Here is a 26,077-nt window from a genome sequence, read left to right on the forward strand (position 1 = left end):
AGAGGTTTTAGTTAATTTACCCATAAATATCAAAGTGACTTACCACTTTATGATCTCTAGAGATGCTTTGTGTATCTTGTATGCTGATAGTCTACTGTTAAGCTCAATTAATTTGTGAAATCAGACATTATTAAAGTGTTACTGTTTTGTGGGTTACTTAGGCTGAAGATTTGACTGTAATTAAGGTAGAATATATAGAGGAAGAAGAAGAGACGTATGTGAGGGGTGATCAGCAGTGTAAGGATGAAGAAATCCCTACAGATATCAGCACAGGTGAGTAATAACAACAGATTACAGTAAGGAGTCACATTATTTTCCGTCACTAGAACGTTCTCTTATGCTTCACCCTCCTGTGTCAGTACACACTAATAAATAAAATGCATCTGCCCATTGGGGGATTCAGGAACCATCAGCCCCTATTAGACTCCATAATGCCACCTCTTTTTATAATATAATAATAATTAGCACCCACACTACTTATCCGCATTTCGATGACTTGGAATCCGATACAGATGGAACCGTTTAATGTGCTTGGGGGCTTCCTGGATCAATGGATCATGTTCTCTTGCTATTTAGCATCAATAACTAGGGTTACCACCCATCCCTTTAATTCTGGACACATATTAATTACACAGGTTCTGTGGCTGATTAAAACCAGGTAAAATGGAGTCTTGAAGTCAGCCAGCCCCAGAACCTGTGTAATTAATATGTGTCCAGAATTAAAGGGATGAGGTGGTAACCCTATCAGTAACCCTTTGTAGAAGTAACTGGCCACTGCAGAGAATGGGATTGGCTGAACTCACAGCTTATTTGTATCCTTACCTACACAGAGCCGGTGTCTACCGTTTTGACACCCCACACACTCGTTATTCCGTTCGATCAATTGAGATTTGTTCCCTCTACAGAAACAAGGGCGGTTATCCCAAAGGTACTTGGCCTAATCGTCATGAATAAATTCGGGGATCTTCCTACAACATTTCTTTCTACTCACGGTGGGAAACGTCCTTTGGGTGTAGGCTGGGCTGTCTTGGAGGCCACTAACACAAGTGGGATTTTTCATAACCTTACCTACAATCTGATCAAAGCCACCCATTACCAGTGTGGGAGAAGGACAGCATGTCAGACATAGTGCACATCCATAGTGGTACCAGGCTGTGCTGGCATTTATCAGTCTTGATCTGTGTGGTGGGGCACCTCTATAGCACGTTGCACAATGACCAGAATGTTGTATTCTGTACAGAGACTCCAAACAGTATTGATACAACCTGACTGTTATTTAATTTTCTGTCTTGATACAAACCTGCAATTGCCTCTGAAAACCATGGGGGGTAAAGTATTGACTTAAACGGCTGTTATGTACATGACATTACCCAGAAGCCTATGCTTCTATAGAAATGGCTTATTTCAGATAGTTACAGACAATCCAAACTTGAACAGGGATCACATTTTCCTCTTCCCACCATAAGGCCGCAGCTTTTGCACATGACCGCCCTTTCCCTATTATGTTGCCGTCTATCTCTGTCCCCAACCTCATTCAGTAATTGGATGCTTTTCAGCTTCTCGTGTCTCCTGTGTGTTCTTCACTTTGTACTTGGGGCCTGATTCTGATTTGTAAGGAATTGTGCAGCCGCAGTGAAGAGGACGTGCAATACCGTACAAATCAAATGCAAATGCTGCAGGAGGCGATGTAGGAGATAGACGCCTCTTGCCTGCAAGATCACAAGTGCTGCGTCTGAGGACGCAGCCTCGGATCACCATGGTCATGACTCGCGACGGTAGCACACCTCAGTCATTCTGCGTACACCGAAGCTTACTCAGATTGGCCGTCGGATCCGGACAGCCAGGTTCAGGAAGTCTGCACCCGACAACGCAGATCTTGGGCCTGACACGTCTTGCATATACACAGAGCCCCAAACATTGGAATTGTACATAAACCATCGGGTTTGCGCACAAATCCGTATCAGGCCCTTCAGTTGGTCTAAGCAGTCTTTGATTTTCTTTGGCACACAGAGGTCATGTGACCTCTAAACTTCATAGTATAAACCACCTACTCCTACTGAGACTGTATCTTCTCACTGAGCATCTGACTGCAATTGCCTGATAGGTGTAATGGGGCTGAAACCAGAGCTCTTCTCATTTTCCACGTGGCTCCAGATAGGATTCCTTTTTCCCTATATCCTCTGTTTTGGGGGTTATATAACCAACTGAAACTTTGTCTGCCTTCTGCTGAGCAATAAAATGTTTTTCCTTCCCCCAGACTCATGGTGAGGCTCTATGTATGGGATCAGACCCTTATCTAGGGCATATTTAGGGATTGCTATGGTTGTTGCTTTGCTGGACTGTGTCAGACAGTGGGAACATGGTTTTTGAGAAGACTTATTCAGACAATTGGTGGTTTGAGATGTTACTAATACTTTAATACCTTAGTAAGGTGGGGGGAGGCTGGGTACATGCTTCTATCCAAGATTGCTCCATGTTCCTATGGTACTGCCCAAAAAACTGCCTAGCCACAGTGTTCATAGAAATATATTGTTTCATAATTAATTTAAAAAAAGGCCCAAACTCATGGACCCTATTATTTAAAGAAACTCATTTGTAGTAATGTTTCCCATCACAATAATTTTAAGGTTGGAACCTATTAAAGGTGCCTATATATATACTTAGAAAATGCAGCATAGGGAGCCATTCTTGCTTTCCTTATCATTGACTATGTTAATGTACACACATCACCTGATAATCGCATATACACATGGTGCTCACTCACTGTGTGTCTTCTACAGATGGATCCAGTAACAGAGATACCCCAGAGAGATGTCCCCGTCCTCTTTATTCCCAGGACTGTACAGAGGAGAATCACGGTGCTACTCAGGAGTATCAAGTAGGTGGGATATAGGGTCTCCCCAAATATCAAAGTGACCTATCACTATTCGATAGCAGTTGTCTGTGTCTTATACACCTGTGGTTCTCAAAGTGTGTGCCTAGGCACACTGGGGTGCCTGAGGGCACTTGCAGAGTTGCCTCGATTTAGTGGTCCAGAACCAAATCAATTTCTTTATACTCAGTGATAGGCAAAGCCAGTGCCGGTTGCTGCAATCATAAAACATGCACATGCACAACACCACATAACTGACCCTAAGGATCACAGGTGGGCACAATTTACTTAATTTGATATTTTAGAAAAAGTGTATCCATTTTTTTTTTTTTTTTATCCCAGCGGTGCCTGGAAAAAATACTGATACTCTAGGGTGCCGTTATTCATGATAGTTTGGGAACCACTGATATACTATTATTAAAGCTCAAGCAGTTAATTCAGGCATTTCTCTAGCATCCATAAAGGATATTGGGGAGACTTAGTACGATGAGGTATAGACGGGTTCAAAGGAGCCGATGCACTTTAAATTTCTTCACTGGGTGAGCTGACTCCTCCCCTCTATGCCACAGGCAGTTTAGAAAAACAGCAACAGCATACCTGCACCGTGGGAGTTGGGGGGGGGGGGGGGGGGGTCACCGGCCTTGCGAGGTGTCAGAGCCGCTTCCTCGCTGCAGGACCACCGTCCTAAAAGGTTGTTTGTTCAATTGCCTGAGTGTGATGATTGTGGTTAGTACAAGCCGGGGGCCCTGCTAGGGGGGTCCCCGGGTTCATGGTGTGGCTAAATGCGGGTGCGGCTTATGGGACCCTCTTGGGGGCACCCGCTAGAGCCCCCCGTGTAAACTGGCTAGCGGTGGCTTAAACTAGCACTTGTGTGATGTTTTTAAGCAAACTAGAGGACATTGTAAGTATAAAAATCTTTGTAGCTCCTGCGCCATTGGGGGGCGGATTTACCTCAGTGCGGGATCAGCGGCATTTTGGTGCCTTCCTTTGCTTAATGCAACAGCAGCAAGCACACACAGCTCCTCCTGACTCACAAGACACGCTGGAAAACTGGTACAGGGTGTAGCAAAGGGGTAGAGCCTCTATTGTACACAATCTGTGTCCTATACAGGACAGAAATGGATTAGTGTTTCACTGTGATATAGTAAGCTGACAGCCTCATTGGGGCTGTATAGCTGGGGTGTGCTGGTCTTCTCTCTCTGTGTGTCTCCTCTCACATACAGTAAGCTCAGGCTTGCTAAGTATTACTGTCTGTGTGTATGTCATTGTGATTACTGTGAACATGGGTAAACACAAACTATGCAGTGCATACCAACACCAGATTCTTTCCCTTATCATCTGATTCTGTTTCATGTGAACAATGCAGCCAATCTACACAGATCAGTGAGGGGGCTGGGGGAGAGGGTCTAGAGCCCTCCTGGTTAGGGTCTCTTAAGACTATGATGTCTAATATGTCATCACAACTCACTGCTAATGTTCAAAAAACTCAGCTACTACAACAGGCTGTTGCAGACTTAGCTGCTAGGGCAGATGTTACACAGCCCCCCATCTCTAGCGCAGGACCACAAAAGCGTGGTTTACCTGCTCTGCTCTCTGATTCAGATGAGGAAATACAGGAGCATGGGGATGACTTGGATCCCGTTAGTGGGGATTCCGCTTCTGCTGAGGGTATTGAACCCCTCATTCTGGCTATATGGGAAGTGTTAAAGCTCCTTCTAGAGGACGCTGCGTCACAGCAGTCGTTTTTCTTTACACAAAATAAGCCTAATGTCACTTTCCCTGATTCTGCAGAGTTAGCCTGGAAAAATCCAGACAAAAAATATCAAGTGTCAAAACGATTTTTGCACACTATCACATTTGCTCCTGAAGTAAGAAAATTCTGAGAAGCGCACCCGGGAGATGACGTCTCGGTCTCTCGACTGTCAAAGAAGGCGGTGCTGCCTTCCCCGGGCTCCTTTACCATAAACGACCTTGGGGACAGAAAGATAGAGACTACACTAAAGTCTATCTACACAGCAGCAGGTATATCGCAAAAGACGGTCATAGCGGGTTGCTGTATGACCCATGCCATTCATACGTGGGCTACTCAGATTCATGAGGGCCTCTCCGGGGATATGCCTCTGGTCGCTATGGTGACTCTCCTGAAGCACATTCAGGACACTGCACGCGTCCTGTGTGACTCGCTCAAGGAAATGGGCAATATTAATGCTAGGACATCTGCCTTGGCAGTGTCGGCGCGCAGGGCCTTGTGGTTGCGTCGGTGCATAGCGGACGGAGAATCCAAGTGCAGTGTTGAATCCCTCCCCTTTTCTGGGGAATGGCTCTTTGGGGTTGAATTGGATACGTGGATTTCCATAGTCACTGCAGGGAAATCTACGTTTCTTCCCTCTGGGGCCCCACCGGCTAGGTGTTCCTACCCATGGCCGTCTGTTCAGTCTTTTCGGTCTGACAGATTTCGATCTAGGGTGCAGGGGTGCCTCCAATGTGAATAGAGGCACCAGAGGTAAGACAAAAAGACCTGCAAACACCGGTTCTCAGGAACAGAACACCAGTTCTGCTTCCACTAAGTCCTCAGCATGATGGTGCCCACCCACCCTGAGGGGATCTCGAGACGGGAGCTAAACTATGTCACTTCAGCCACGTCTGGGAGGTTTCCTGCCAGGATACCTGGGTCAGGGACCTCATTTCTCAGGGCTACAGGCTGGAGTTTGACGGTGCTCCCCCCAAACGCTTTTTCAAATCAAGCTTACCAGCTTTGGAGGTTATGCAAGTTACGTTGCAACAAGCCATCCAAAAGTTGGTCCTGTCCCACGTCATTGTTCCAGTACCAATACCCTAAACGAGGCAGGGGTTATTACTCCAATCTGTTTGTGGTACTGAAGCCGAACGGTAAGGCCCATTTCTCTGACGTCCTAGTGGATGCTGGGAACTCCGTAAGGACCATGGGGAATAGACGGGCTCCGCAGGAGACTGGGCACTCTAAAGAAAAGATTAGGTACTATCTGGTGTGCACTGGCTCTTCCCTCTATGCCCCTCCTCCAGACCTCAGTTAGAATCTGTGCCCGGCCAGAGCTGGGTGCTCCTAGTGGGCTCTCCCGAGCTTACTAGTAAAAAAAAGTATTTATTAGGTTTTTTATTTTCAGTGAGCTTCTGCTGGCAACAGACTCACTGCTACGTGGGACTAAGGGGAGAGAAGCAAACCTACCTGCTTGCAGCTAGCTTGTGCTTCTTAGGCTACTGGACACCATTAGCTCCAGAGGGTTCGAACACAGGCACCTGTCCTCGATCGTCCGTTCCCGGAGCCGCGACGCCGTCACCCTTGCAGAGCCAGAAGAATAGAAGCTAGAAGACGACGAAATCGGCGGCTGAAGACTCCTGTCTTCATTAAGGTAGCGCACAGCACCGCAGCTGTGCGCCATTGCTCCCAGCACACTTACACACTCCGGTCACTGTAGGGTGCAGGGCGCTGGGGGGGGGGGGGGGCGCCCTGGGCTGCAATTGAAGTACCTTTGGCAATAAAATACATATATACAGTCTAGCACTGTATATATGTAAAAACCCCCGCCATTATTTTACACTAAAAGCGGGACAGAAGCCCGCCGCTGAGGGGGCGGGGCCTTCTTCCTCAGCACACCAGCGCCATTTTTTCTTCACAGCTCCGCTGGAAGCAGCTCCCCAGGCTCTCCCCTGCAGTATCCAGGTACAAGACGGGTTAAAAAGAGAGGGGGGGCACATAAATTTAGGCGCAAAGAATACAAAAAAGCTATTGGGTATATCACTTATTAGCAGTGAAAATCCCTGTGTTATATAGCGCTGTGGTGTGTGCTGGCATACTCTCTCTCTGTCTCCCTAAAGGACTTTGTGGGGTCCTGTCCTCAGTCTGAGCATTCCCTGTGTGTGTGCGGTGTGTCAGTACGGCTGTGTCGACATGTTTGATGAGGAAGGTTACGTGGAGGCGGAGCAAGGGCAGATAAGTTTGGTATCGCCCCCGTCGTGGCCGACACCTGATTGGATGGATATGTGGAAGGTCTTAAATGACAATGTAAACTCCTTACATAAAAGGTTTGATGAAGCTGCAGCCTTGGGACAGCTGGGGTCTCAGGCCGCGCCTGCCCAGGCGACTCAGAAGCCGTCAGGGGCTCATAAACGCCCTCTATCTCAGATGGTTGACACAGATGTCGACACGGAGTCCGACTCCAGTGTCGACGATGATGAGGCACATTTACAGTCTAAAATGACCAATGCCATCCGATACATGATTATTGCAATGAAAGACGTATTACACATTTCTGAGAGTAACCCGGTTAATACCAAGAGGGTTTATATGTTTGGGGAGAAAAAGCAGCCAGTGACTTTCCCCCATCTGATGAATTAAATGAATTGTGTGAAGAAGCGTGGAGTTCCCCTGATAAAAAATTAGTGATTTCTAAGAGGTTACTGATGGCGTACCCTTTCCCGCCAACGGACAGGTTACGTTGGGAAACATCCCCTAGGGTGGACAAGGCGCTGACACGCTTATCTAAAAAGGTGGCCCTGCCGTCTCAGGATACGGCCGCCCTAAAGGAGCCTGCGGATAGAAAGCAGGAAGCTATCCTGAAGTCAGTGTATACACACTCTGGTACTCTACTGAGACCTGCTATTGCTTCAGCCTGGATGTGTAGTGCTGTAGCAGCGTGGACAGATACTCTGTTAGACGACATAGATTCCCTCGACAGAGATACTGTTTTGCTAACCCTGGGCCATATCAAAGACGTCGTCTTATATATGCGAGATGCTCAGAGGGACATTTGCCTGCTGGGCTCTAGAATTAATGCTATGTCCATTTCTGCCAGGAGGGTCTTATTGACTCGGCAATGGACACGAGATGCTGATTCTAAAAAACACATGGAGGTTTTGCCTTATAAGGGTGAGGAATTGTTTGGGGACGGTCTGTCGGACGTCGTGTCTACAGCGACAGCTGGAAAGTCCACTTTCTTGCCTCAGGTTTCCTCACAGCCTAAGAAAGCACCGTATTATCAAATGCAGTCCTTTCGTTCCCAAAAAGGCAAGAGGGTCAGGGGTGCATCCTTTCTTGCCAGAGGCAGGGGTAGAGGTAAGAAGCTGCACCATGCAGCCAGTTCCCAGGAACAAAAGTCCTCCCCTGCTTCCACTAAGTCCACCGCATGACGTTGGGGCTCCACAGGCGGAGCCAGGTGCGGTGGGGGCGTGTCTCCGAAACTTCAGCAGCCAGTGGGTTCGCTCACAGGTGGATCTCTGGGCTATACAAATTGTATCTCAGGGATACAAGCTGGAGTTCGAAGCGACTCCCCCCCGCCGTTACCTCAAATCAGCCTTGCCAGCTTCCCCCATGGAAAGGGAGGTAGTGCTGGCGGCAATTCACAAGCTGTACCTCCAGCAAGTGATTGTCAGGGTCCTCCTCCTTCAACAGGGAAGGGGTTACTATTCCACAATGTTTGTGGTACCGAAACCGGACGGTTCGGTGAGACCCATTCTGAATTTAAAGTCCTTGAACACTTATATAAAGAAATTCAAGTTCAAAATGGAATCGCTCAGAGCGGTTATTGCAAGCCTGGAAGAGGGGGATTTTATGGTGTCGCTGGACATCAAAGATGCTTAGTTGCATGTCCCCATTTATCCACCTCACCAGAGTACCTCAGATTTGTGGTACAGGACTGTCATTACCAATTCCAGACGTTGCCGTTTGGCCTGTCCACGGCACCGAGAATATTTACCAAGGTAATGGCCGAAATGATGATACTCCTTCGGCAGAAGGGAGTTATAATTATCCCGTACTTGGACGATCTCCTCATAAAGGCGAGGTCCAGGGAGCAGTTGTTGATCAGCGTAGCACTCTCTCAGGAAGTGTTGCAACAGCACGGCTGGATTCTGAATGTTCCAAAGTCGCAGCTGATTCCTACGACACGTCTGCTTTTCCTGGGCATGATTCTGGACACAGAACAGAAGAAGGTGTTTCTCCCGGTGGAGAAGGCCCAGGAATTAGCATCTCTGGTCAGGGACCTCCTGAAACCAAAACAGGTATCGGTGCATCACTGCATGCGAGTCCTGGGAAAGATGGTGGCTTCATACGAAGCCATTCCCTTCGGCAGGTTCCATGCGAGGATCTTTCAGTGGGATCTGTTGGACAAGTGGTCCGGGTCGCATCTTCAGATGCATCGACTGATCACCCTGTCCCCAAGGGCCAGGGTGTCTCTTCTGTGGTGGCTGCAGAGTGCTCACCTTCTCGAGGGCCGCAGGTTCGGCATACAGGACTGGGTCCTGGTGACCACGGATGCAAGCCTCCGAGGATGGGGGGCAGTCACTCAGGGAAGAAACTTCCAAGGGCTGTGGTCAAGTCTGGAGACTTCTCTACACATAAATATACTGGAATTAAGGGCCATATACAACGCCCTGAGTCAAGCAGAGCCCCTGCTTCAAAACCGGCCAGTGCTGATTCAGTCAGACAACATCACGGCGGTCGCCCATGTAAACCGCCAGGGCGGCACAAGAAGCAGGATGGCAATGGCGGAAGCCACAAAGATTCTTCGATGGGCGGAGAATCACGTGCAAGCACTGTCAGCAGTGTTCATTCTGGGAGTGGACAACTGGGAAGCAGACTTCCTCAGCAGACACGACCTCCACCCGGGAGAGTGGGGACTTCATCAAGAAGTCTTCCAACTGATTGCAAACCGATGGGAACTGCCACAGGTGGACATGATGGCGTCCCGCCTCAACAAAAAGCTAAAAAGATATTGCGCCAGGTCAAGGGACCCTCAGGCGATAGCTGTGGACGCCCTAGTGACACCGTGGGTGTACCAGTCGGTATATGTGTTTCCTCCTCTTCCTCTCATACCAAAAGTACTGAGAATAGTAAGAAAGAGAGGAATAAGAACAATACTCATTGTTCCGGACTGGCCAAGAAGGACTTGGTACCCGGAACTGCAAGAAATGCGCACAGAGGACCCATGGCCTCTGCCTCTCAGTCAGGACCTGCTGCAACAAGGGCCCTGTCTGTTCCAAGACTTACCGCGGCTGCGTTTGACGGCATGGCGGTTGAATGCCGGATCCTAGCGGAAAAAGGCATTCCGGATGAAGTTATTCCTACGCTGATAAAGGCTAGGAAAGACGTGATAGCAAAGCATTATCGCCGTATATGGCGAAAATATGTTGCTCGGTGTGAGGCCAGGAAGGCCCCTACAGAGGAATTCCAACTGAGTCGTTTCCTGCACTTCCTACAGTCAGGTGTGACTATGGGCCTAAAATTGAGGTCCATAAAGGTCCAGATTTCGGCCCTATCCATTTTCTTTCAAAAAGAACTGGCTTCACTGCCTGAGGTTCAGACATTTGTTAAGGGAGTGCTGCATATTCAGCCCCCTTTTGTGCCACCAGTGGCACCCTAGGATCTTAACGTTGTGTTGGATTTCCTGAAATCCCACTGGTTTGAGCCACTTAAGACCGTGGAACTGAAGTATCTCACGTGGAAAGTGGTCATGCTGTTGGCCTTAGCATCGGCTAGGCGTGTGTCGGAATTGGCGGCTTTGTCATGTAAAAGCCCATATCTGATCTTCCATATGGACAGGGCAGAATTGAGGACTCGTCCCCAATTTCTCTCAAAGGTGGTGTCCTCGTTTCATTTGAACCAACCTATTGTGGTGCCTGCGGCTACTCGGGACTTGGAGGACTCCCAAGTTGCTGGACGTAGTCAGGGCTTTGAAAATATATGTTTCCAGAACGGCTGGAGTCAGGAAGACTGACTCGCTGTTTATCTTGCATGCCCCCAACAAGCTGGGTGCTCCTGCTTCAAAGCAAAGTATTGCTCGCTGGATCTGTAGCACGATTCAGCAGGCTCATTCTGCGGCTGGGTTGCCGCATCCAAAATCAGTAAAAGCCCATTCCACAAGGAAGGTGGGCTCTTCTTGGGCGGCTGCCCGAGGGGTCTCGGCTTTACAGCTTTGCCGAGCGGCTACTTGGTCGGGTTCAAACACATTTGCAAAGTTCTAAAAGTTTGATACTCTGGCTGAGGAGGACCTTGTGTTTGCTCATTTGGTGCTGCAGAGTCATCCGCACTCTCCCGCCTGTTTGGGAGCTTTGGTATAATCCCCATGGTCCTTACGGAGTTCCCAGCATCCACTAGGACGTCAGAGAAAATAAGAATTTACTCACCGGTAATTCTATTTCTCGTAGTCCGTAGTGGATGCTGGGCGCCCGTCCCAAGTGCGGACTTTCTGCAATACGTGTATATAGTTATTGCTTAACTAAGGGTTATTGTTATGAGCCATCCGTTGAGTGAGGCTCAGTTGTTGTTCATACTGTTAACTGGGTAAGGTTATCACAAGTTGTACGGTGTGATTGGTGTGGCTGGTATGAGTCTTACCCTGGATTCAAAATTTCCTGTCCTTGTAATGTCAGCTCTTCCGGGCACAGTTTCCCTAACTGAGGTCTGGAGGAGGGGCATAGAGGGAGGAGCCAGTGCACACCAGATAGTACCTAATCTTTTCTTTAGAGTGCCCAGTCTCCTGCGGAGCCCGTCTATTCCCCATGGTCCTTACGGAGTTCCCAGCATCCACTACGGACTACGAGAAATAGAATTACCGGTGAGTAAATTCTTATTTTTGAATCTAAAGTCCTTGAACCCTTACCTAAAGGTTTTCAAGTTCAAAATGGAATCCTTGAGAGCAGTGATTGCGGGCCTGGAAGAACAGGAATTCATGGTTTCCTTGGATATCAAGGATGCCTACCTTCATATTCCTATTCGGCCACCTCATCGAGCTTATCTGAGATTTGCCCTGCTGGACGACCACTAGCAGTTCCAGGACCTGCCCTTTGGCCTGTCCACAGCTCCGCGGGTATTCACAAAGGTAATGGCGAAGATGATGTTCCAGCTCCGGGTCCAGGGGGTCAATGTTGTCCCTTACCTGGACGATCTTCTCATAAAAGCGCAATCCAGGGAGCTTTTATTGCTCCATATTGACTGCACTATCCAACTTCTGTCACACCATGGGTGGATTTTCAATTTACAGAAGTCCCACCTGGAGCCAACTCAGCGGGATGTTACTGGATACTGTGGCCCAGAAGGTGTTCCTCCCGGAGGACAAAGCGAGAACATTTCAGGAGATGGTCCGCATGGTGCTCCGACCTGCTCGAGTATCCACCCATCTCTGCATAAGATTATTGGGTAAGATGGTCGCCTCATACGAGGCGATCCAATATGGGAGGTTCCATGCCAGAACATTTCAATTGGATCTCCTGAGCAAGTGGTTCGGATCACATCTACTGATGCACTGGATGATATGGCTGTCACCTCAGGCCAGGATTTCGCTCCTGTGGTGGCTGCAGTCCTCCAGCCTCTTGGAAGGCCGGAGTTTCGGGATTCAGGATTGGATCCTCCTCACAATGGATGCACGTCTGAGAGGATGGGGGGCTGTCACCCAAGGGGCACAGTTCCAGGGCAGGACTCTCCTCTGCTTAAGAATCACGCGATCCAAGTACAGTCGGACAATGCCACAGCAGTGGTATACTTCAATTGGCAAGGAGGGACAAAAAGCAGAGCCTACATGCGAGAGCTGTCAAAGATACTCCTCTGGGCGGAAAGAAATTCAAGAGCAATGTCAGCAATTTTCATTCCGGGAGTGGACAACTGGGAAGCGGACTTCCTGAGTCATCACGATCTCTACCCGGGGGAGTGGGGGCTCCACCGTCAGGTGTTTCAGCAGGGGCTGCCCACAAATAGACATGATGGCTTCTCGACTCAATAAGAAGCTTCACTGGTATTGCTCACAAACCAGGGACCCTCAGGCGAGGGCAGTAGATACACTGACGTCGCCTTAGCCTTACCAGCTGGTCTACCTGTTTCCTCCGATTCCGTTGCTCCCAAGGGTGCTCAAACGAATCAGAAATCAGGGAGTCCAGGCAATTCTGATTGCCCCAGATTGGCCTCAGAGGGCGTGGTACAAGGATCTTCTGGACATGTCCGTCGAAGACCCTTGGCCTCTACCACTAACAAGAGATTTTCTTCAACAAGGGCCGTTCGTCTGCCCGGACTTACGGTGACTTCGTTTGACGCCATGGAGGTTGAGCGGAACATCCTAGCTCACAAGGGCCTTTCCAAAAAGGTTATTGCTACCATGGTTCAGGCCCGGAAACCTGCGACGTCAAAACACTATCATTATATCTGGAGAAGATATGTCTCTTGGTACGAGGAACGCACGTATCTGCCTGCAGGGTTCCATTTAGGATGTTTCCTGCAGGCTGGTGTGGATAAGGCCTTACGTCTGGGTTCCATTAAGGTCCAGATTTCAGCTCTCTCACTTTTTTTTCAGAAGAAATTGGCAGTGTTACCAGAAGTTCAGACCTTCTTGCAAGGGGTGCTCCACATACAACCTCCTTTTGTACCGCCTACGGCACTCTGGGATTTGAATGTGGTGTTGGAATTTCTACAGTCCTCCTGGTTTGAACCTCTGATGACGGTAGAAGACAAGTACCTCACGTGGAAGACCGTGATGTTACTGGCCATGAGCTTCTGCTATACGTGTTTCTGAATTGGGGGCCTTATCTTTTAAAAGTCCCTACTTGGTCTTTTACTAGTACAGAGCGGAGCTCAGGACTAGGCAGCAGTTCCTGCCGAAGGTTCTCTCTGCGTTCCACTTGAATCAGCCTATTGTGATTCAGCCCAGTTCTGGCACTTCTGCTCTTCCGGAGGCATTGAATGCTGTACGAGCCTTGAAGATCTATGTCAAGCCAACGGCTCGGATCAGAAAGACTGATTCCCTGTTTGTGCTATATGATGCGCAGAAAAAGAATTGCCCTGCTTCAAAGCCGTCCATTGCTCATTGGCTTAGGCTTACTATCCAACAGGCCTATGTGTCGGCAGCCATACCTGTTCCTAGGTCTCTGAAGGCCCACTCTATAAGATAGTGGCCTCTTCCTGGGTGGCTGCCCGTGGAGTCTCGGCCCTACAACATTGCTGAGCTGCTAAAGGAAAAGAGATTACGGCTGCGTTGTGTTCCAGGAAATAAGTTAAACGATGAGAGCCAACAGATTAAATTATATAGATTTATTGATAGTAAAACCACATATATGACCTTTATAAAATCTAATCAAAAACACCTCTAAATGCTCCGTTTATAGGCGTCTGGTGAACATATATTAGCATTTGTTATAAATAAGGATGATGTCCATAGTTCACAGAGCACTAATAATTGCTGGGCTAAGAGCCGGCAAATGGAATTCAGGTGCAGTCCCGGAGTGTAACAAGCTGAATTTAGTTGAAATAAAACGGCTGGCAGGTGAGTAACAGGCTGCAGTCCCGGAATTATAAGTGTGTAATATCACCAAATCTGAGATGACTGTTTTACCTCTCGAATGGGCTGGCGGCGGGCCGAGCGTCCTCGGCCAGATGTCCTGCAGTGCCCACTTGCGCTGTGCAGCGTAGTAGAGGTAAAGGTGACCACCTGGATATTGGGAGTGATTCCAGCGATGTATTGCTAATATATGTTCACCAGACGCCTATAAACGGAGCATTTAGAGGTGTTTTTGATTAGATTTTATAAGGTCATATATGTGGTTTTACTATCAATAAATCTATATAATTTAATCTGTTGGCTCTCATCGTTTAACTTATTTCCTGGAACACAGCGCAGCCGTAATCTCTTTTCCTTTATCCTGTTAACACCACACATAGTGTTCACGGATGCGCAGTCTTCCAGGATAATATTAAATTCGTTATTGATATTTATGTGTATATATATATATATATATTCTCTTGGGGCGCTATATAGCAGTCAGTTGTTTCATTGCCGAGCTGCTACCTGGTCGGGGAAGAACACGTTTGTTAAGTTCTACAAGTTTGATACCCTGGCCAAAGAGGATACCCAGTTTGGGCAGGTGGTGCTGCAGATGTCTCCGCACGTTCTGGAAGCTTAGGGACGTCCCCATCGTACGAAGTCTCCCTGATATCCCTTATGGATGCTAGAGAAAATAGGATTTTAATTACCTATTGGTAAATCCTTTTCTCGTAGTCCATAAGGTATATTGGGCGCCCGCCTCAGTGCGTTGACGTTTCTGCAGGTTCTCTTTTATATGGTTACCTGTTCAGCTGTTGCTGTTGCTGTTGTTGTTACCAACTGTTGCTGGTTGTTTTATGTTAGTGGTGTGCTGGTATATAAATCTCACCACTCGTTGTTATGTTCCTTATAGCATATATGTCCTTTCTCCTTCGGTCACGGTTTTACCTATAACTGCCTGTGGGAGAGGGCATAGAGGGGAGGAGCCAGCACACCCAGTGAAGAAATTTAAAGTGTACCGGCTCTTTTGGACCCCGTCTATACCCCATTGTACTAAGTCTCCCCAAATATCCCTTATGGACTACGAGAAAAGGATTTACTGGTAGGTAATTAAAATCCTATTTTTAAAAAAATATTATTATGTGGCTTATGTAGGGTGAAGATTTGACTGTAATTAAGGTAGAATATGTAGAGGAGGAAGAAGAAGAAGAGGAGACATACATGAGGGCTGATCAGTGTAAGGAGGAGGAAATCCCAACAGGTACCAGCACAGGTGAGTAATAATAACTTCTTACAGAGAGAGTCACATATTCTCCTTGTTCTATCACTACAGCAGTCTCTTATTCTACACCCTCCTTTGTCAGTGCAGACTAATGAGAGAAATGTACAGTATCTGCCCAGTGGGGAAATCAGTAGCCATCAGCCCCTATTATACTCCTGCTCTCCCCCTCACATCATGTCACTGTGTGTTACCAGCCCAGATATCTGACCAGTCTCCTCCCCACACTCTCTGGTGTATCTCATACATCAGCAGCCATCAGCCCCTATTATACTCCTGCTCTCCCCTCACATCATGTCACTGTGTGTTACCAGCCCAGAGATCTGACCAGTCTCCTCCCCACACTCTCTGGTGTATCTCATACATCAGCAGCCATCAGCCCCTATTATACTCCTGCTCTCCCCTCACATCATGTCACTGTGTGTTACGAGCCCAGAGATCTGACCAGTCTCCTCCCCACACACTCTGGTGTACCTCATACATCAGGAGACATCAGCCCTTATTATACTCCTGCTCTCCCCCTCACATCATGTCACTGTGTGTTACCAGCCCAGACATCTGACCAGTATCCTCCCCACACTCTGGTGTATCTCATACATCAGGAGCCATCAGCCCCTATTATACTCCTGCTCTCCCCCTCACATCATGTCACTGTGTATTACCAGCCCAGAGATCTGACCAGTCTCCTCCCCACACTCTCTGGTGTAGCTCATACATCAGGAGCCATCAGACCCTATTATACTCCTGCTCTCCCCCTCACATCATGTCACTGTGTGTTACCAGCCCAGAGATCTGACCAGTCTTCTCCCCACACTCTCTGGTGTATGTCATACATCAGGAGACATCAGCCCCATTATCTTCATTGTTTAATGTTGTGCAGATTTGATTCACTACGTGTATAGTAACACTGCAGTAATTAAGCAAAATTGCAGTTGAGTCCTCATACCCTAAGATCACACACCCCATTTTAACACAAACTCCACCCACCTTTATTTGGATTCTGTGTATCTATTCTTATGCTGACCTGTCTCTGCAACCTGCTCTGCCTTAATGCTTTCTTCTTTGTCCTGATGCTGCTGTTTTCCCCTTTCAGTGCCTGTCTGCATCCGAAACGTCAACCTATTGGGGCTATGCGATTGATGTTTTTGCTGGTAGATGGCGCCCAACTGAGCTATTCAATTGTAGCTCCATTTAGGTGCGATCAGTTGCCAACGCCAGCATTTCAGCTCGCACCCCCTGGGGGTGGTGAGCTGAAAATCTTTTGCATTGCGCCCATTAGTTTGACAGAGTTTAGCTGCTTTAATTTGTTAAACCTGACCTCTCTGGGCGCGATCAGCATGGAAAAAAAAAAACAATTGAATTGCACCCCGCTTTCGCTGTCACTTTAGACGGGAGATAGAGCGCCCAAAATAATTGAATTTCCCCCTGTATGTCCAACTGGAGAACTAAAACTATACATAGGACTGCTCTGCACAGGTCCCAAGACTCCAGTGTGTGTGTGAGGTCAGCGCCAGTAACCTTGTAATTGACCAATGTTACTGGCTGAAGAGGCTTCCTTTCCCATGATGCAGCTGGGCAGTGTGTATGGTTGGGAACGGTTACTTACCAAAATCCTCCATATTACGTGTAGTTGTCCAGTGTGGCTGTGCAGTTGGCTTACCATGGTAGCTCTGTCTATGCCATGTGCTTGGTATTGTGGTTTTATATTTTGCCTTACAGCGAAATGAGCATTGGCATTTCAGCTGTGTGTCAGTACCTCTGCATGAAAATATAATTGGTGTGTGTGTGTGTGTGTGTGTGTGTGTGTGTGTGTGTGTGTGTGTGTGTGTGTGTGTGTGTGTGTGTATGTATTACGACCTAAGAACCTACATAATTGTCTAATGCTGCATCTCAGTAGCTGCATTACTGCTGAGAACGGAGATTCTCCTGTATGATGATGCAGTGAAGTTACACTCAGTACAGTTAGCGTATGAGTTTGAGACTGTCCATCTCCAAAATATGCTAGGCTACGTTAATGCAACGCAATCGAGTAATGAATCCCCACACCCCCTTACACATTATGATGGTACAATCCCCCCTTATACTGTTTGCCACACAGTACACATCCCCCTTACATATTATGCCACACAGTACAAATCCCCCTTACATATTATGCCACACAGTACAAATCCCCCTTACACATTGTGCTACACAGTACAAATCCCTCTTACACATTATGCTGCACAGTACAAACCCCCCTTACACATTATGCTACACAGTACAAATCCCCCTTACACATTGTGCTACACAGTACAAATCCCCCTTACACATTGTGCTACACAGTACAAATCCCTCTTACACATTATGCTACACAGTACAAATCCCCCTTACACATTATGCTACACAGTACAAACCCCTCTTACACGTTATGCTACACAGTACAAATCCCTCTTACACATTGTGCTACACAGTACAAATCCCTCTTACACATTGTGCTACACAGTACAAATCCCTCTTACACATTATGCCACAGTACAAACTTCCCACCTTACACGTTATGCCACACAGTACAAATATCCACTTAGACATTATGCCACACAGTACAAATACCTGCCCACCTGCACATCATGCCACACATTACAACCCCGCCTTACACATTATGCAACACAGCACAAATTTCTGCCCCCTTACACGTTATGCCACTCAGTACAAATTCCCCTGTACACATTATGCCACACAGTTCAAACCACACACCCCCCCCTCCCAGCCCCCTTACACAATATGTCACACAGTGTAATCCCTCCTCGGCTCTCTCCCCTAAATACACACTTACCCAGTCACCAGCACTACCCTGCCTTGCACAGAGCACTGACCCGCCTTGCGCAGCTTCTCACTCCAAGGATCGCGTCACTGAAGTGTGTAGAGCTTCCTACACACGGGAGCCAAGCGAAGCTGCGGTGGCGGTTATAGTAAGTCAGGCTGCCGCGTGTCAGGCAGAGCCTCATGCAAAATGAACTTGCATCAGTGACCAGTTCCACCCCCAGGGCTTCCTGCGCTCTGTTCCACGGTCGCACTGCCCTAGTTACGGCCCTGGAAGTAAGTGTGCCACGATCAATAATGTCTAATCAGCACGACTTGGTAACAACACTAGCGAAAAGATGCTTCTTTCACTAATTGAATCTAATATCTAACAAATAGTTTGCGTTACAAGAGGTAACTGCCTATGATTATACTAATGGTCAGACTATAATATCAGGATATAATTGTTCCATTACAACTTCACAACACACACAAAATAAATTATTAATAACAACACACGGGAGACAGTGGATGAATATTTTACTGTCACTTTTCATTCTATACACTTTCTATTATTTTTAAATGCAAATGTTTCGCTAACAGTTTTTAAATATAAGGAACACAACTATGCAATTATTTTAATTTAATATTTAATGAAAGCAATATTTTTATTGTTAGTGCACCATTTCATTCATTGATGAATTATCATTCCTTTATCTGTGGTAGCATCCTATGGTAGCCGTTTGCAATTTGTACATTTTATAATTGTAATGAAGCGTACACATGGGCTTATTCAGGTTTGTTAGCAAACCAAAAAAGTTAGCAATTGGGAAAAACCATGTGCACTGCTGGTGGGGCAGATGTAACATGTGCAGAGAGAGTTAGATTTGGGTGGGGTGTGTTCAAACTGAAATCTAAATTGCAGTGTAAAAATAAAGCAGCCAGTATTTACCCTGCACAGAAACACTATAACCCACCCAGATCTAACTCTCTCTGCACATGTTACATCTGCCCCACCTGCAGTGCACATGGTTTTGCCCAATTGGTAGATATTTTTGGTTTGCTAACAACTCTGAATAACCCCCACAGTTTGCTAATTGAAATCAAACAACTGAACCTTTTGAAGTTGCTGATAGTATGAAATTTTAGTCCTCAGTGTTTCTGTACATTTATTTCCAGTAGGTAGATGCAAAACCAGGAATACCTCAGAGGGACATCTCCGTTTGTCTCCAGATTTTGAAATAGAAGACGCTATCACTAGAGATTCTCGAGGAGAAAACCCCATGGCCCTAAATATACATCCAGTACGTCACAGTGCAGATATGTTATCAGATCCCTCAAATCATGACGAATGTTCTCCTGATAATTCAGATATGGGTACACGTAGCACTGCTCATACAGGTGACACAGTCTTTTCCTATTCTGATTATGGTAAAAGTTTTGCTTATAATTCCCATCTTGCTACACACCAGATAAGTCAAACTGGTGAGAAGCCGTTTCCGTGTTCTGAGTGTGGGAAATGTTTTACACGCAAAGCAGGCCTCATTGAACATCAGAGACTCCACACAGGTGAGAAAACCTTTAACTGCTCCGAGTGCGGGAAATACTGTACAAGGAAATCGCACCTGATAGAACACGAGAGAACTCACACAGGAGATAAGCCGTTTCCGTGTTCTGAGTGTGGGAAATATTTTACAAGGAAATCTTACCTAGTGGCGCATCAGCGGACTCACACCGGTACAAAGTTGTTTTCTTGCTCTGAGTGCGGGAAATTTTTCACCAGGAAATCGCATCTTGTGGCACACCAGCGAACGCACACGGGGGAGAAGCCTTTCCAGTGCCCTCAATGCGGCAAATGGTTTACGTATAAATCGCATCTTGTGGAACATCAGAGAAGTCACTCCGGAGAGAAGCCGTTTTCATGCGCTGTGTGCGGGAAATGTTTTACACGGAAAACTCATCTGGTGGAACATCGGAAAACTCACAGCGGCGAGAAACCATTTCCATGCCCTGAGTGCGGCCTCTTATTTACTTATAAAGCACATCTTGTTGAACATCTGAGACACCACAAAGGTGCGAAATCATTTCCATGCGCCGAGTGCGGGAAATGTTTTGCCTATAACTCGCATCTGGTTACACATCAGAGGACTCACACAGGTGAGAAGCCGTTTCCATGTTTGGAGTGTGGGAAATGTTTTGCATACAAATCCCATCTTGTAGAACATCAGAGGACTCACAAAGGTGAGAGACCCTTCCTGTGCGCTGAGTGCGGGAAATCCTTTACACGCAAATCGCATCTTGTATCGCATCAGAAAACGCACACGTGCGCCAAGTCCTTTCCGTGTGCTGAGTGTGGGGAATGTTTTACACGGAAATCACACCTTCTTGAACACCGGAAACGTCACACGTGAGAGAAAACATTTTGGTGTTAAAGTTTTACATGCAATTAATCACAAAATATAAGGGAAAGTAATTCCCATGAGCAAATATTTACACCAAACAGGGTTGCAGCAATGCTTCATACAATATACAGAAAGCTGTTTGATATTAATGTCACTTAAGAAAATAAGCGTGTGTGTATATATATATATATATATATATATATATATATAAATTAGAGACTGTGTCCTCAGTAATATATTGAGGGGCCCTGTTTAGGGCTGCCGTGACAGTATGTATTAGTATTAGTATATATACCAGTTATAACTTAATTACCACCCATGGACAGATGAAATGTAGAGTGTCGACATAATACTTTTAAGACATTTCTTATGTGTAGAACGTATTGCCATGCCCTGTTTCTGTTACATATCCGCATCATTCTCCAAAAGTAATTCCTGACAATGCCGTTATATAGGGTCCTGAGTAATACATGATTCCAGCAAGATGGAATCATGAAGAAGATGGAAGACACTAATACATTATGTTGTACCATACATTGTAAATATCTATGACTCATATAATGAGTTTTGCAAACAGATACTGGGAATCGTGTAAATAGAAATGTGTGGCCACAGTGCAAATGCCATTTTGTGATGCTGTGTGGTAATTTTCGCACAAACGCACACCCTTGTACAGATTCCAGCACGGCTCAGTGGGTCAAGATGTGTTTGCGAGGAATGAAAAGCTTTGCGGATTATGCTAGGACATGGAGCCAGTTTTGTATTACGTGCTCATTTGAAAATTAGATTTTGCTCTGTAAAAAGGGTGAAGGATATGTCTTTACAAAGTCCTTCTGATTGCACAGTAACCGTCCACCAACTGCCTGGAGCCAGGAACTAGCATAGTAACTGTAGCCACCAACTACCTGAAGCCAGGAACTAGCACAGTAACTGTACCCATCAACTGCCCGGAATCAAGAACTAGCACAGTTACTGTACCCACCAACTGCCCGGAATCAAGAACTAGCACAGTAACTGTAGCCACCAACTGCCCAGAATCAAGAACTAGCACAGTTGCTGTACCCATCAACTGCCCGGAATCAAGATCTAGCACAGCTACTGTACCCACCAACTGTCTGCAATCAAGAACTAGCACAGTAACTGTACCCACCAACTGCCTGGAGTCAAGAACTAGCACAGTTACTGTACCCACCAACTGCCCGGAATCAAGAACTAGCATAGTAACTGTACCCACTAACTGCCCGGAATCAAGAACTAGCACAGTAACTGTACCCATCAACTGCTTGCAATCAAGAACTAGCACAGTAACTGTACCCACCAACTGCCCGGAGTCAAGAACTAGCACAGTTACTGTACCCACCAACTGCCCGGAATCCAGAACTAGCACAGTAACTGTACCCACCAAGTGCCTGCAATCAAGAACTAGCACAGTTACTGTACCCACCAACTGCCCGGAATCAAGAACTAGCACAGTAACTGTACCCATCAACTGCCCGGAATCAAGAACTAGCACAGTAACTGTACCCATCAACTGCCCGGAATCAAGAACTAGCACAGTAACTGTACCCACCAATTGCCTGGAGCCAGGAACTAGCACAGTAACTGTACCCACCAATTGCCTGGAGCCAGGAACTAGCACAGTAACTGTACCCACCTGCTGCCCAGAGCCAGGAATTAGCACATTGGTTGTATTCATGTACATGTATCTTAAGCAACAGCAAAAATTAATATACCGCTACCTTATGTATTAAGTATTTCCCCCGTCTCTTAGATTGCAAGCTCGATAAGGCAGGCTCATCTACACTTCTGCTTCATGTCATTATATGTTATTTTATCTTCATGTTCTCAATGTACAGGGCTGAGTAATATGTTGTTGCTTTATAAATATAACATGATAATACTATATATAGGACAGTTCTTATAAGAATTACAGCGTAACACACAGTGGACAAAGGCATCTTGTGGCTAGAAACATCACCCATGAGAACACATCCTGTTGCTAGGAACCAGTGACATCACTGAGGTACCACCATGCATCACCCCAAGATGGCTGCCTGCACTGTTTGTCGTTGACAATTGTGCTTTCATTCATGTGACTTTGGAATCAATGTAACTTTCAACATTAGATATTTCCTATAGTTCTTGCTCTCTCTATAGGGGTTAAAGTACATGGCCTTTGTTTTATAATGACTTGTATATTGTGTATTGTAGTTTTCACAGTGGATAATGTTTTTTAGATGATTTCTTTTACTTTTCTTGCGATTGTATCTCTCTAATTTTTTCATCTTTATAATATGTGTAAGAAAAACGTATATATAGGGACATGGCATGCAATCTTATGGTCTGTACACAGCCGGAGTAATAAAATCTGCAGTCCTTTCCAACCAAGTTGTCCGTTTGTTTTCTTTAAGATAACTTAAAGTGCTGAAAAGGGAAAAATAAAATAAAGGAAGGACGTCACCAGGGCCGGTGCTAGGGTGTTCGGCGCCCTCCTGCAAACTATCAATTTTGCGCCTTTCTACAAATACAAATGTGACCGATCTCATCCTCAGAGCTGTAACTAGACATTTTGGTGCCCCCCCCCCTCAAGATCCATAAATATAGGGTCATAAAAAAATGACAAAATATAGGGGCGTAAAATAATTATGACACATAGTAGTCAACATTATTCAAAATTACGCACACAGTATTACCACTTATATACATTACGCCAGGTAGTGCCCCTTATATACATTACGCCAGATACAGCCCCCTTTTACATATTGCACCAGGTAGAGCCAGTCACACATTATTCCAGGTAGAGCACCCTTCTACACTTTGCGCCAGGTAGAGCACCCTTTTACACATGCAGCTTCCCCCAGCAGGGGGAAGTGCCAAAAATATAGGGGCCACAGAATAGTACCAATTCACATTACACTGCACAATAGTGTTCGCTAGTCACATTACACCTCATAGTAGTGTCCATTAGTCACATTACACTGCACAGTAGTGTCCGTTAGTCACATTACACCCCATAGTAGTGTTCGCTAGTCACATTCCACTGCTCAGTGTTGTTCACTCGTCACATTACACCGCATAGTATGCCCTTTAGTCACATTACACAACATAGTAGTGTCCGTTATTCACATTACACCGCACAGTAGTGTCCGTTCACATTACACCGCACAGTAGCGTCCGTTATTCACATTACACCGCACAGTAGTGTCCGTTATTCACATTACACCGCACAGTAGTGTCTGTCAGTCACATTACACTGCACAGTAGTGTCCGTCAGTCACATTACACTGCACAGTAGTGTCCGTCAGTCACATTACACCGCACAGTAGTGTCCGTCAGTCACATTACACCGCACAGTAGTGTCCGTTATTCACATTACACTGCACAGTAGTACCCACACAGGAGAGCACCTTATACACATTATGCGGCCAGGTAGAGCCCATTATACATATTATGCCAGGTACATCCTTCATTCCCTCCACAGCACTGCCCCAGTACCTGCAGGAGGTCCCCGACTCCGGCACTGCTCCTCCTCTGCCTTCTCCTCATGTCTCTCGGAGGCGCCGTTACCCCCGCAGCAGCGGCTCTGTAGGATGTCGGCAGTTATGCCGAGAGGGAGGGAACGGGTACTAATTTCTCGGGCCACGGACTGATGGAGGGCCCGGCGGGGCCCTGGTCCACCGCACTCCCTACCCCCTCCCTTCTTACTGGACAGCAGCATAAGAACGCATCTTGGCAGCACAGCACATGCTGCAGTGTGCTGTGCTGCTGTGAGGCTGCTGCTACTGCTGAGCCGATGCCTATTTGGGTAGTGGGGGGAAGTGATCACACTCCCCCCTCAAATTGGCTCAGGACTCCTCCCCACCCCCGAACCCCTACACCCTGCTCGACACGCCAAAGTTATAAAAAAAACAACTTTTTTCACAAGGGGGCGTGGCCACGCCTCCCGCGATTAGGCCACGCCCCCAAAATGATACCCGCCTGCCTGAGGCCGCTCTCTGGGGAAGGATGCAGGGAGAGAGCCGCGCTACACGCTGCCAGCATCAGCGGGGTTGCAGAGCAGGACGGCGCCTCCCTTCAGCACGGCGCCTCCCTGCACTGCATCCCCTTGCTGAGCGGGTAGCGCCGGCTCTGGACGTCACTGATAAGATGATACTGAGTATGGAGGGAGGAAGAGTGTGTGTGCATGTGCGAATGCGTCCCAGTTTGCCCAAATGGAGGCGTGTCAACCAATTTTCTGGGAGGGCCAGGGTCTGCATCTTCCGGCACAGATTTCCTGGCTACGGAGCTGCAATGGCCAATCAGAGTAGCCTCATGCTAACTTAGATGGCCGATATTTTCTCCAGAGTGGTCCAATGCTGCATATTAGGACGCTAATCACAGCAGCTGATCACAGAAACCAGCAGGAGGCCTCTATTTACACCAGGTGCCTCCTGCTGCATTAGCATATTGTCACATCACTGCTGCATCCAGGAGCAGCTACTGTGCTGACTGCCGCCATCTCTGTATCAGGTCCAGTGTCACTCAGTGTTGTGACTCCCTCTGGAATATTTAATGTTGCAGCAATGATGTATGAAGACATATATGTAGATAGGAAATTTTTGATAAAAATAAAAAAGTCAGTCACAATACGGGCTGATAATCACTGCCCTGATTGGCTTCCTACTGAGACGCTCACCAGCTGCGGCGCTTATCCGCCACTGTGCGCACAAAGACCCACCATTGGTCACACCATAGGACCAGTGTCCTTCCGAACAAGGCTGCCACTGTAACTGTGGAAAAAGCTGTCCGTGATATGTCCAAGCTAGCCTCCTCCCTGTCACATCCCAGGAATGCCCAGAAAAATTGCCTCTCTGTGTGTCTGAATTTGTTCCGCGATTCCCAGCAGTAGCCATTTGAGGACATGAGAGCAGTGCAGCTGGGACGCATGCGCAGACCCCAATTACCAATTTTGAATAGTATGTTTGCAATGGCTTTTCCTGGACCACCAACTTTGTGGAAGTGATCAATAAAATTTGGACCTTCTTTTGCCAGCCATGGTGTGTGGTGTTTATTTATTCAACTGGGTGCAGAGGGGTCATTTGAAAGGAAATTAAAAGGCTAAACCAGAGTTCAGGCTCAAGGGAAGCACTCTGGTTGGCTTAAGGTGGGTATACACGGAGAGATCCGTGCTTAAAATCTAAGCAATCTGACAATATTGCATAGAAATTAAGCACGGATCTCTCGTGTGTATGCCCCACCAGCGATAGAGATGCGTGACCCTGCACGTCACTATCACCGGTGCTAGATTGAGCCTGCATGCAGGCTCAGTCTAGCAGGTCGCTCACTTCAGCGGTATGTGAAGTGAGCGGCACCCCTGGCCCCACCCCCTCGCTCAGCACACATCGCGCTGTGCTAAGCGGTCACTGATAGATCACTCATAGTGCCCCCCTTTTAATTTGTTGGTTTATCTAATTTTTCGTGATCATGA

The 26,077-nt window shown here is 47.0% G+C and overlaps 1 protein-coding gene across 2 annotated transcripts in view; it reads left to right on the forward strand.

The window, feature by feature from the left end:
• Positions 1-22,994, forward strand: part of LOC135054817 (zinc finger protein OZF-like) — a 27,724-nt gene extending 4,730 nt beyond the window's left edge. Inside the window, exons 5-8 of one of the 2 annotated variants that reach the window (XM_063958189.1) lie at positions 162-273; positions 2,781-2,878; positions 15,307-15,424; positions 19,388-22,994. In XM_063958189.1, coding sequence (XP_063814259.1) covers positions 162-273; positions 2,781-2,878; positions 15,307-15,424; positions 19,388-20,619 — 1,560 coding nt within the window. In that variant the 3' untranslated portion in view covers positions 20,620-22,994. The remainder of the gene's footprint in view (positions 1-161; positions 274-2,780; positions 2,879-15,306; positions 15,425-19,387) is intronic. The other variant, XM_063958190.1, reaches the window with a different exon arrangement.
• Positions 22,995-26,077: the final 3,083 nt, after the last annotated feature.

The sequence above is a fragment of the Pseudophryne corroboree genome, chromosome 3 (assembly GCF_028390025.1).
Source record: "Pseudophryne corroboree isolate aPseCor3 chromosome 3, aPseCor3.hap2, whole genome shotgun sequence".
Lineage (NCBI taxonomy): Eukaryota > Metazoa > Chordata > Amphibia > Anura > Myobatrachidae > Pseudophryne > Pseudophryne corroboree.